A 12,725-nucleotide genomic window follows, 5' to 3' on the forward strand; every position below is an offset into this window, starting at 1 on the left:
GGAGCAAGGTGCTTTGGGAAAGGATTCCTGCTCCGTGTTAAAGGCAGTAATGTAAAGCCATATATTTGAGACTAGAGCACAGCATGTCCTGAGCAGGGCGAACCAGGCCAGCACAGAGAGTTACAGTCACTGCTGGCATGTACTGGGGTCTTTCATGTTCTCTTCTGTTATTTTTATTTAAGAAGTGTCTTTCATGCAGTATGTGCAAGTTTGTGGTGCTGCATGTACAGCCAGCTCCCCTGTGCCAGGCTTGGCTTCCCTCCATCTCCATGTTGCCTCGCTTCACCCCTTCCCTGCCCTTGCAGGTCCTTCCCTAAACTTCATCACTGATTGGCATCAAGTAGGGCTCCTGATGGAGAGAAGCCCCTTAAAAGCCAGTGCTGGGGAGGGTTTGCTGGCAGCTGCCTGTGCTCACAGCTGCAGCCACAGAGAGCCCAGCCCTAGGATGACGTCACCAGAGCCAAGCGAGGGACATCATGTCAAGATGTGCTGTTCCTCTGAGCCCTGGCAGAAACACGGGGCTCGGGATGCAGCAGCACACAAAGAGGAGATAAACCTGCAGGAGACTTCTCACTCTCTGTCGAGGGGAGGTGTGAGCACATGGTCCAAATCTCCATCCTCTCCACACTGATCCTCTGAGCATGGAGTCCCTCATCTTGACTTAAGGCAAACTTTAAGGTGTCCTAATAAGCAGGACAGGGCCCATTTTCCAGCCCTAAAGCAGCTGGCATGATGCACACAGCCAAATTCTCCTCAAAACAGAGGGGGTATCATCCATCCCAACTTCTGCAACAGGTCCCTAGCCCATGCTGCCTCAGTCTGTACCTGGGTACTTACAGGATGGCAGTCATGGTATGGGCTGTCCAGGGAATATGCTAATGGTTAAGCTACTTCATCAATAGCCAGACAGTTCTTCTGTCCTGGCCTTGTGAATGTAAAAGCACAGAGATGTCCAGGCCTTTATTTCTCAGAGTTACCTAGCCAGCAAAGTCTTTGTACCATCTCTCTGCAGAGATCTGTATTTGAAACCTCTCAGCGTGCTATAGTGGGGGTTAGATGATGCTGCACAAGTGTCCAGGCACCCATGAAAACCTTGGCACCATCACTGCAGTGGCAATTCTCTAAGGTGAAAGTCCTGCTGCTCCCATGGCTGGTCCATATTTGACAGCCCAGACCCAGCTAGCATGAACTCCTGGTCTGGAGGGGACTGGCAGGCACGTGATGCCACAGCTCAGCCACCTGGTCTGCCACCATGAACAGAATAAATTAAAAATAGCTTTAGAAGAAAGCTTTTGGCAAATGTTTCCACTGAAAGGGTGATTCAGGAATGGGGCTCTCAAGTCATTTGTGGATAATGTTCAGCTTTAGAAGTTTACAGAAAGAAAGGGAAAAAAAAAAAATGACAATATTGACTTTGCACAAGGTTTTTCAGGGACATGCAGTCAAGAGATTTTTTGTCCAGAAGCACAAATAGCCAAATCTTCCTCAGAACATCTCCCCCCGCCCCTGTCCAATGTGCTTGTGCCAACAACATGCACTTTCATTATTTTTTGCTGCTGCTTACATGGCAAAGTCAGCAGAAAAACATAAGACATCTCAGAAACACTGAGAACATGACCCTGAATCACCTCTTCTTATAAAGCCACTTTCAATCTTACTTTAAATGTGGTTTCAAGAGAAAAGCTGAACTGAGTTAAGATCCTCTCTCGATAGCAAATACTTTGATGACAAGAGAAGCAAACACTGAAAAAACGTGAAGCTGGAAGTGAATAATAGTTTCTCTTACAGAAATCCCAGCCTCTTAAGGCTGCCTTTTGACTATCCACCAGGCTCAGGGAAATCCCTGGTTCAGGGAACTGCAACACAGGATCATCTCTGTCTGTCTGTTGCCTGATGTTCAGTTTTATGCTCCATTTGAAACACTGTGCTCCCTTTTGGCTTGCTGGACTTTCTGCCCAGCTGTTAGATTGACCAGTTCTGGCTCAGAAGGTCAGAATAAATTAATCTCCTGGCTTGCAAAAACCTCCTAAGCAGAGCACCAGTAGCTCCATACAGACCCAGATAACTCCAGAAAGATCTGGTCTGCTGTTACCATGCAGAGGGTTTGTTGCAACCCCTTTTTAAACAAAGACCAAGACTGATTGTCTGCACGGAAATAACCCCAGAGGGATGACTGTAGCATGGACTGGTTACCTTTGCTACCTAACAGCATCAAGGACACTGCTTTTGGTGTACTAGCAATCAGCATGCAGACTCTCCTGAATATCCTGGTATTAACACTCTGCATCCTACATCTGGTGCCGCCTGGTCCTCCTCTTCCATTACCTAGATTTAAAGCAGCATGTTACACCCGTTCCTCCACTCTGCTATTCGGGCATTCCCTCAAAAAACCATCTGTACCTCAGGCTCTCACCCTTGCAGAGCTGACATCTCTTCCTTTGTCTACCTTATCTACAGGATGCTTTTCAAGGCAGTGACATCTCACAGTAGTGAAGACCTGGTCAGGGGCTCTCTTGCTATTACAGCAGCTCCAAAACACAAGAGGCCAAAGCCTGGCACAGAAGTTGGTGTGAAATTCTGACTTTGCAAGAACTAATCTTGTAGCTAGCACAGTTACATATGGAATCAATTCTGCCCATCACGCTCAGTTCACACATCAGTGACAATTCCCGGTGCCACAGCTCTTTTCTGGTTTACATTAACAGCTTAACAAGTGCCAAAAAGAAAGAAAGCAGCAGAGATGTTTCACTCAAGCACAATTTCTGCCGAGGCTTTGTGCCTTACTATGCGTTTGTGCGTGCATTTCATTCAGGGTAATCTAGTGACTCTGCCAGACCCTGGGCAAACTCTCAAGAGCAGTGTGAGCTAAAAAAAAGCCACAACAGAAAAAGACAAGCCTAGTACACTGGAACATAAGGCCCAAAGGGAGCTCTTGTACCACCCACCCTTGGCTTCAGTAAGAGTAGGGCATGGTTGCACAAGGGGCTATGCTGGACCTACCCTAGAAGAACAGTTCCTATATATCATCTGAGATATACCAAACCACAGGTTGTATGAGAGAAAAAAGGCAAATCCTTGGAGAAAAATGTACTTTTGTTGTACAGAGAAGAGTTTGGAAGTGTTTACTGCCATATAAATACAGAGGATGCTTGAAAGATTAAATATATCTTTATGCATATTCGTATAAGAAGGTCCCACTTTATTTAAGGGCTCTGATGTGGTAACTTCTACAGCTATCAAATCATTGCATGAACACAGTAGGGACCTATAGAAATTACCCTGTAACCAGCACCCACAGACATGGCAGAAAACAGTCACTGTATGACAAAATCATTATTCTGACTACAGGTTGTATTGCACAAGGTACCCTGCTCTCTACAAAATTCTACAAGGTTCTTCACACAAAAGGTTCTAACAGACAGCTTATCAAGAGTATTTCTCATTTCAAAAAGCTTCCAGCATTTTAGAAAGCAAGAAAAGCGTAAACTCAAACACAGAAAACAAACAAAAGACCACACAATGCTACAAATAAACTTCAGTCCCTTGAGGGCTGCAAGAAGAGACAAGGCACTTGCCAGCCTGGCTTTGGAGGCTGCAGGTACCTACTCCCAGCACTTCTGAATGAAAGGGATGCTCCCCTCCATCTGAAACCACTGCAGAACACTGAGAACATCCATTCTCCTGAGAAATCAGAAAAGCAGCTACCACAGACAAGCAAGAACAGACTGATGGCATGGAGACACATATCTGTGAAGCTTCTTATGTGGTGAAGCTGATCCCAGCTCAGGAGCAAAGAAGCCCAACTGCATTCAGCTATATTATCCTTCTAACTGGGAAATGAGGAGAGAACAGCAGGTAGTTAAAGGAGTATGTCAAGGCCTCAAAAAAGTCTTGGCTTTCTGTAGATCCTCACTCTTTATCTAAAGTTCAGTAGCACTAAATCCACTAGAGATTTTTATCACTGCATTTCCCCTGTCAAATTACACCTTAGATCCCCTCTTCTTCTTAGCTTTCATGTCCAACATGACACTGCTCAGTACAACCTCATCTGACCTGTGTAGCTTGCAGAGGCTCTTCCTCAGATTGAGGATAAGCAGCAACTGCACTGAGTTATTGATGTGAGACATCAGGGTAGCCATCCAGACTTCAGCAGTTACAGAGTTGTGACAGAAAAGAGAAAGGAGATGGTGGCCAGCTTGTAATAACACAAAATTCCCCAGAGAGTATTGCATTTTGCTGACCTGTTGAATACTTCCGCGTTCTCTCGGAGTCTTTGTACAGGGATCCCATGATATCACCCATGGACCTGGAGATCCTCATTTCGTGCTGTTTGCTGTTGTTCGGCTGGAGGAGCTAGTAATCAGACAAAGGGAATGATTAGACTTGGCCAGAGCACTTGTGGACACACCATAACCATGTTACCCAAGAACTATTAAAAACAAAATCAAAACCCAACAAAACCAACCGAACAAAAAGACATGCAAGTCATGTAGAGTGCCCCCAAAAGTCATTCACAAACAATTCACATCTGTTACTGAAATACTCTAATTAAGCTCCAGTTGGTAATGGTAAATAAGGATAGCTGACAGAAGACTGCTCCTGCACTGCATTATTTCCAGATAGGTAAAAAAACTGATCCCTGGCCTGAACCCAGATTTGCCCCCAAATCAGAGCCTCTCCTCCATGCTCCCTATGTCTCCAAAAGGAGTGGAGAAGTTCCAGGAGCTATGAGCACCAGCAGCAGCAGCAGGGGGACAAGCACTATGAATTTCAAGACTCTCAGCCTCTCTGGTACTTCTAGGAAATATAAAGAAAAAAAAAACAGAGTTGCAACATCTGCAAATCCCTGCTTTACATACAGCCTGTGCTTGGGGGAGCACGACATGTGCTTTGGCAAGACACTCTGTGCAGGCGAGGTCAAGTTAATAGGCTTAACTGCAAAACCACTGAGCTCACGAAAAACAAATGGGGGGGAGGAGAGAAAAGGGACAGTCCTGCAGGAGACTGAAGGATTCTCCAGTTCGCTCTTCCTGGCTTTCAGTACTGCAGCATGACATGGAGGGAAGAGTCTCCATGCTGCCAGAAAGCATGGCAAAGGCCAGGCACCACCCTGTATATAAAGAAGAGGTTACAAAGGAATGATGACAGCAACCCTAGGCAGAAAGCACAAGGGGTTCTCTTGGGGTTTAACCTTGCCTGAGGATCCGTACAGTATTAACCCTTCACAGGATGCAGAAAGAGCTAGGGGGAGCTGAGCTCAGGCTCTGGACTGCCCCCACAGGAGGATTTCTGAGCAGCTGAGCCAGAGCAGGGCTGACCCCTCTCATGACCAGCTTGCCCTTTGCTCTCCACCATCAGGATACTCATTTCCACTCCCCAACACAATAACACGGCATCTCACTCCGGATACAAAAGAGCATAGAAGGTGAAGGGCTCACATTCGCTTTCTTTGGAGCGCTCACAAGGATTCTCAGGCTCTTCAGGGAAGGGCTCAGCTCCAACTGTTCCATCGCTTTGTCCAAATCTTCCTGGGATTTCAGTGGGATCAGGAGCTGGAAGGAATTGGACAAACACCGGAGCATGGTAGTGTCATACTTTTGGGTAAACAGAGGAAGCCAGATCCTTGCAGTGAGCAGTTTGGGAATCAGGGGACAAGGGAGGAACCCAAGGAGGTGGACTGAAAACAGATGCCTTATGCCCTCCAGCTTGCTGAGCTGTAGTATTTTCTTCCAAGTTCTCATCTACCACAGAACAGATGCAAAAAATCACAGCAAAAAACATCTGCAAGCAGAGAGCTTAAAGGTCACATCACCAATTCAGCTAGCGGGAAGAGGAGAAGGCTGAGATGAAAACTTAGGCTTGTTGCCTGCTATTCTGGGGCTGTTCTGATCTTGGAGTTTGTAGGCAAGACCTGCTGCTGCCCAGCCCCAAACCAGCCCCACACATTCTCTCTGGGTTTCTTCCTGGGAAGATGGCCATAGAATGGTGCTTCAGGAAAGCAGTGAGCTGCATCCAAGGATTTACTCTGGTAGATCCTCAATCACCTTCTCTACAGCTGTTCCTGTACACTAACAGCCTCCCTAGTGTCTGGGCATGACATGAAATCAGGGAACATCTCACAAGTAGCTCTCTTCCTTTTTAATGTGAAGGGTGTGCATTGCTCTCCCTCCAAGAACCACTTTGACTTCCAGCAAGACAAATTCAGCTTATGCTCTTTACAAGGTAAACAGAACAGAGAGCTACACAGTGCCAGGTCTATCAGGCAGCTAAAGATCCTGGTGTTCCTGCTAAGTGGCAGACTATTGCTCTCGTATCTCCAAAGGGAATCCGATCCTCCTGACACTGCTGTGTGGTGTACCACGTCCTACAGACAGCCTGCAAAGTTTCCAATGCCCAACACAGCTGCACTTCAGAGGGGTTCTGTGGCCCTGGGCTAAGATTAATCACACAACTTTTCTGCCCCTCATTCAGGGGCATTCTGCCTAATCTCATAAAAACCAGGCCTCAGCCTCTGTAGGTTGCCTCGGGCACTGGCACTGAATCTAGCCAACAACATATGTTATACTTATGCCTGTGCCAAAGTACACAGCTGTTCCACCTACCAAAGGGAATGAGTGACCACAACACCCAGTAGGCTCTTGCTGGTCTTACTGGGAGCCACAGATCCCAGAACTCCTGAAAGGCAGCTCAGGCCTCCAGGTGATGAGGGTTCATGCCACCAGTGACAGCAAAGCACACCTCAAAGAGTAACCCAAGAGTAAGACTCTCAAAAGCCACCTGTGTCTACCTTTCTGATCCCAGGGTGTTGCTAAGGGTTTGGCTGTTGGCCTGCAGGCAAATACACTCAGGCTGTGTGCACTGAGGCTAGGAGTTCAAGGATGACCAGGTCAAAGGAAAACTGTGGGCCCTGGCCAACAGAGATGAGGTTTCACCTCAGGAAACTGCTACAGTCACCTCCTGTACTGCTACCATCCTCCACCCAAGGATCATAGCCTAAGCCCATCAACCACCATCTTAGATGCTCACAAGGCTGTTACTGTTACAGAGTGAGCACCTCAAGGTTTGGATTGAGTTTCTCTTCTCCTGTGCGACAGGAAGGTTATCTTTCATCCCCATTTTGCAGACCGGGAACTGAGCCATATGCAGGCCACCTATTTTATATGATAAACATCAGGATTAACATTGTCATAGAACCATGTAATCATTTAGGTTGTGAAAGACCTTAAAAATCAACGAGTCCAACAATAAACCTAACAATGTCAAGCCTATCACTAAACCAAGTCCCTAAGTGCCACATATCTACACATCTTTTAAATACTTCCAGGGATGGTGACTCAACTCTTTCCCTGGGCAGCCTGTTCCTGTCCTTGACAACCCTTTCAGTGAAGAAGTTTTTCCTAATATCCAATCTAAACTTCCCCTGGCACAACTTGAGTCCATTTCCTCTCATCCTATCACTTGTTACTTGGGAGAAGAGGCTGACCTCACCTCACTACAACCTCCTTTCAGGTAGTTGTAGAAAGAACGATGAAGTCTCCCCTGAGCCTCCTTTTCTCCAGACTAAACAACCCCTCTTCCCTCAGCTGTTCCTCTTAAGACTTGTGCTCCAGACCCTTTTACCAGCTTCATTAACCTTCTCTGGACCCACTCCAGCACCTAAATGTCTCTCTGTTAGTGAGGGGCCCAAAATTTCCCAAGAAAACCAAGCTCCTGCAGCTGTGGATAGCAGGTACTCCTCAGCTTATACCTACCATAGGCACCCAGCTTCAAGATACTAAAAGCCAGGTCTGCAAAGGGGCACTGCAATAGCTAAGTTTAATACAACCAGCTATTCTGTAGACTATACAGTCCCAAATTAGATACCCAGGATCCCCATAGCTTGACATGGGAGAGTTTTGATATCCAGAAATGGGATAAGCAGGTGAAAAAATGCAGCTGTTAGGTGTAATTGCTGGAAGCAATGCTAATTGCTAAGACAAGGCCAATTCTCAAAAGGTATTTAAGCAATGAACTCCAATTTGAGCTAGGAGTGCTCTTCTGGTGTTAGGTATGCAAACATGGTAAAGAAGTTTCTATAAAAAGACAGAAAAAGAGACTCCAGAACAAAGCATTTAGCACATTCACCCAGGAAGAGGGATAATGTGACTGTGAACCCGTTGTCTGAAAACTAGTTATTTTCGTGTAGAAAAAAGACTCCAAGACTCAAGACTCTTGAGAAAGCTTCGCCCTGGGATGTCTTACAGGCTTATAGGGACTTTGGTTCTCAACAAAAGTGGTTGGAGAAAAGTTCACGAAGATGTCCTTCAGATCCCAAGCAAGGGACCTAACCAGCTGGAGGGTTTACAGAAAACACCAGCACCAGTCTTGTCTGGGCTGGGCCTCACAAGCAAGGCTGGAAACAGATTCCCAGTCTGGGACAGGGCTTGGACATGAATGAAAGTGCTCACCAAATAGAGGTCCATGGAGTAAATGGTGAGACCATGGTTCACGGTTAAGCTTTGAGATCTGAATGAATAACCCATGTTCACAACAGATATAAGACAAAGATGGTATTGAACCTGTCTCCCAAGTGCTTTGTGGCTGTTCTCAGTCTGCTGCCTTAAGCAGTACAGCTAAATAGATTCTCCTGGTGCACTGCTTACCCCTCTTGAAGTTCACAAGGGCTCCACAGATGCAACAAGCAGGCAAGCCTTCTCTCCTGCACTCACCCAAACAGAAAGGAGATGGTGGAATGCTGCTCCCCCTCATTTCACCGCTAAGCAGAATTTGACTCTGCACTGTAAGTACAGTCCCATTGCTCACCCATCCCTTTACTGAGCTCCTCACAAGCGTTCAGAGCAATCCCTATGCTGCTGGTCTGAACAGAATGTTCTGCAGGTCACTCCATCTCACTCCAATATCACAACATTAATGCATTTGGATGCCTGCTTCAGAGAAGCCAAAAACATCAGGCAGAAATTGCCCTCCTGTAAAAGGGACTGGAGCCAGTATTTAGCTTGGCTTTACCTATTACCCACATCTGGCAAATAGATTTTGCTCCATTTGGCTTCCAGACTGTGGCATATGTGGATATCAGAAACAGATACCTACTAGGCATGAAACTAAATATAGATTCATGCAGAACCATGTCTGTAACTGCCAGGGTGCATTTCTAGTAACTGGATTTATTCTATCTGCAGAGTGAGCAGCCACAATGAACAGCAAAGTTTACCTACACAAAAGTTTCACTAAATAAAGCTTATTAGATTTTCTTCTTCCTTTTAAACAGTATGTTTAAACATTCCTTAATGTTTTAGTATAGCCCTTTGCAGTCAATCCACTGCAGTCTAAGAAAGTGAGTGCATAGGCTGAGTTTTCACCAACTACAACAGTATGACTAGACCTCACTCTAAGACACTGCAAAAAGCTGAAGAATAGTAGGAAACAGGGTTGGAAAAAAATCTGAGAGGTCAATTAGTTCATCTTCCTGCCCAATGCAGAACCGACTGGCACCAACAATTCTTGACAAATGCTTGTTAAATATGCCTTTATCTCCTTGCCCCCATAATGGAGGTTCTACTATTTCCCCAAGCTTTAACTCTCCTTAACCTCCCATCATCCAAAATGACACTGATGGACCACCTCAGGGAGACAAGCAAGGGGAAGTCAGAATGGAACTGGTGGCACATCAACACCCAGTGTTATGCCTAAAGTCACATCACAAGTTGGTCATGGAGATGGGACAAATGACAAGGCAACACTCACACCTGAAGCAGCTGTTTAGCAGTACACATACAGATCAAATTCAGCTTGAAAGACTGGCTTCTGACTGCCTAATAAACACCACACCATGCTGTCTATGGCCAGGCCAGATTTTGCTGTCCTGCTCATTGGAAAGATGAGCCCAGTCTGGTACTGACATGAAGACATGCCCCATGCGGTACATTCCCAGCCAGGCCCCACTCTTATCTCTACCAGCCCAAGCCCACTGATTCCGTGGTCCCACCAGGATGTGATTCATGCATGCCCCTGCTCCACCCAGCTGGCATGCTCATCTCGCTGATCTTGGCTTCAGGACTCCTGCTTCACTGGCACAGGGACTGACATTTAGTGAGCTTTTGTAGGGGCCCTGTTGACCTCAATGTATTTTTGGTCTACAAGGTGCTACTGCAAGAAAAACATCTGATGGCAGCAGAGCATTACTGCACAGTTTCCTTTAAGCAGGAAGAGAGAGTGAAACATTTACTTGTAATGAGTCTGTGGTCAGGCTACCTCTGAGACTTGCAGTCATGAGACTCAAAAATCTGCCCCAGAAGACACTAGGAGCCAAACGCCAAGGTGTCACCATGTGGACATGCAGGCTATCTCCCCAAAGGTCACTTTTGTCTGTTATCATGTTTCCACAGCAACAACCCTGAATTGCTGCTGCTCAGACCTCTTCCCAAAGGTGTGTGTTCTCACAGAGGGAATTTTTATGCAGAGAAAACAAAACCACAGAAAGTCATTCTTCAACCCTAAGAAGTTAGGAGTACCCAAAGGGCTAATCATGTTCCTGCTATATGCTGTGCACGTGCCCAGGAAGACAGCCTCTAACATGCAATAAAATGCTTTATTTAAGCTTTATTTAAGCTTCTGTTTGCTGTGGTTGGAAAAAATTCCTCTCGCCGTGGAAAGAAACCTGGAATGAAATGAGTCATTCCTAGAGAATTCAATGGCAGGCTTTTCCCGGGAGGGCTTACAGAGAATGCCCAAGATTAGAAACCTGGCTACATTCAAAGCCAAAACCCAGTGGTCACATTGGTATCATGAGGTACCTATTATAGAAGAATAGCAACTTGTTTTGTGGATCAAATCTCTATTGAAACGGAAGGGAGAAGACTGAAAAAGAGGGAAAGTTCTCGTTGCAACCTCCCTCCCCATTCATTCTTTAATAAGCTGTTAGTAGTAATATGCAACTAATACTCAAACAAGCAAGCTGTCAGCACAGATCCAAAAGAAGTTGTGTTTAAAAGCCCACCTGTTTGTCATTTGGCTCACTCTCCTCCTTCCCAAAGCCAAATCCACCTTGAGAGTTCAGTGACCCCAGATGCCTGCCCAGCCTATGGCAACATGCCTCATAAGAAAACACCGAGCACACCAAAACAGATGCCAAGGATTGCCCCCTTCTAGGTAAAGGCCCTCATCAGTACCATCCCTTCAGACACAGTGCTGGGCTCAAAGACAAAGCTAGGAAAATACAGTGGCCATTCTAAAGAAGGATGGAGAAGAAATGTCTTCAAGCCTTAAAATGCAAAGACTGCAGAAGAAGAGTTTCTTGGCTGCCTGTCTACGGCCAAAGCACCTGCTAGAACAACCTTCAGTGATGCAATTTCACTGCAGACCTAGCCACAAGAACATGCATAACATTCTGGGGTTTTGGGTTAAAACAGTCACTGTAAAGTGAACTGTGTTAGCAGCACTGTCCATCATGCTCTGACTTCGCCATGCTCCTGCAACTTGCCCCTAAGAATGGTTGGATGTGAAGCCCTCCCAAACACACAGTAGCCTACAGTCACTTTGTGTGGCTCTCAGGAAAGCCATTGGTCTCAGCCATTCCCCCCTCCGCCCTGAGCATGTTCTCACCAGCCAGACATGTTCTGAAAGTGGTCCTATTACCCCAAAGGTGCTGATGGGAAAATATCTATTGCTGCTGACTGCACGGCTCAACCGACAATGTATCCATCACCGCAGTTACTTAATTCCTCCCCTGCTGGAGTTACACAGATGATTTTTTTTTTATCTAGGGGAAAGAAAATGTTCCTCTCTCACCATTTAACAGGCCTTAACTGAAATATTTTTGAGAGGAAAGAGCCAGGTTTGGGTCTGAGAATTCAACGGAGTTGTGTTCAGACAACAGCACTTGCATGCTCACTAGCTGGGAACCACAAAATAAGATTATTTTTCTTCACATTCATATGAACACTAAAATAGGGCCTTAAAAAAAAACCCACTGCTCAATTAGGAAATGGGCACCAGGCACCCTAAACTTCCTTCTTTAGCAATTAGAAGAGTACCTCGTTGTTCACACAGACTAAGTCCATCGTCTGTCCAAAAGCATCTGTGACCTTCTGCACCACTTCTTTGAATCTGACTGGTCTTGGAAACTGGATAATCCTGTATGCACAAACAAATACAACAATAGTCTCAATTTAGTAAAGGCATACTAGAATTTGGGGTTAGACTAACAATACAGAAGAAAGAACCTGTATTCTTCTACTATGAAGCATAAAGCTTGCTCTTTGCTTTCACACACAGAAATACTGCTCATCTGCTACGCTCAAAAGGGAACTTGATGTACCCTGTGAGAATATCTACCAAAAATCCTAGTGCAGCTCCTCTCTCTTTCCCCTGCTGTGGGATACAGGCAGAAGAGAAGGAAGTATAGCAGCCCTTCACTAGAGAAGACCCAGGATAAGGCACTGGTCAGTGATTTATCATCTCCATTTTCAGCAAGTAGTTCTGAATAAGGGGGGAGGGATGGAAGAAATGCAGTTTGGCACCCTGTGATTCTCCCATACCATCACATGCAGCAGCTCTACAGATGCATATCAGCAGGTACAGTCTAGCCCTACAGTAACATTACTTCAATTTTCTTTGGCTTTAACATGCAAGTTGGACCCTCAGCCTGTGAGTTGCCAGCCCTGTGTCCTGCCCTGCCACAGTCACCAAGCACCAAGCAGAGGTGATTCCATGAAAATGTCAAGCAG

General features: G+C 45.9%; 1 protein-coding gene across 2 annotated transcripts in view; it reads right to left on the bottom strand.

The window, feature by feature from the left end:
* Positions 1-12,725, bottom strand: part of LOC133212932 (mitogen-activated protein kinase kinase kinase 3-like) — a 77,973-nt gene that overhangs the window by 18,879 nt on the left and 46,369 nt on the right. For both annotated transcript variants that reach the window (XM_061354802.1, XM_061354801.1), the window contains exons 5-7: positions 12,033-12,132; positions 5,439-5,552; positions 4,242-4,353 (exon numbers count right to left, since the gene is read on the bottom strand). In XM_061354802.1, coding sequence (XP_061210786.1) covers positions 4,242-4,353; positions 5,439-5,552; positions 12,033-12,132 — 326 coding nt within the window. The remainder of the gene's footprint in view (positions 1-4,241; positions 4,354-5,438; positions 5,553-12,032; positions 12,133-12,725) is intronic.

Source organism: Neopsephotus bourkii, unplaced genomic scaffold (assembly GCF_033783945.1).
Source record: "Neopsephotus bourkii isolate Nb327-2 ecotype Australia unplaced genomic scaffold, CSIRO-AGI_Nbou_v1 NB_745, whole genome shotgun sequence".
Classification (NCBI taxonomy): Eukaryota; Metazoa; Chordata; class Aves; order Psittaciformes; family Psittacidae; genus Neopsephotus; species Neopsephotus bourkii.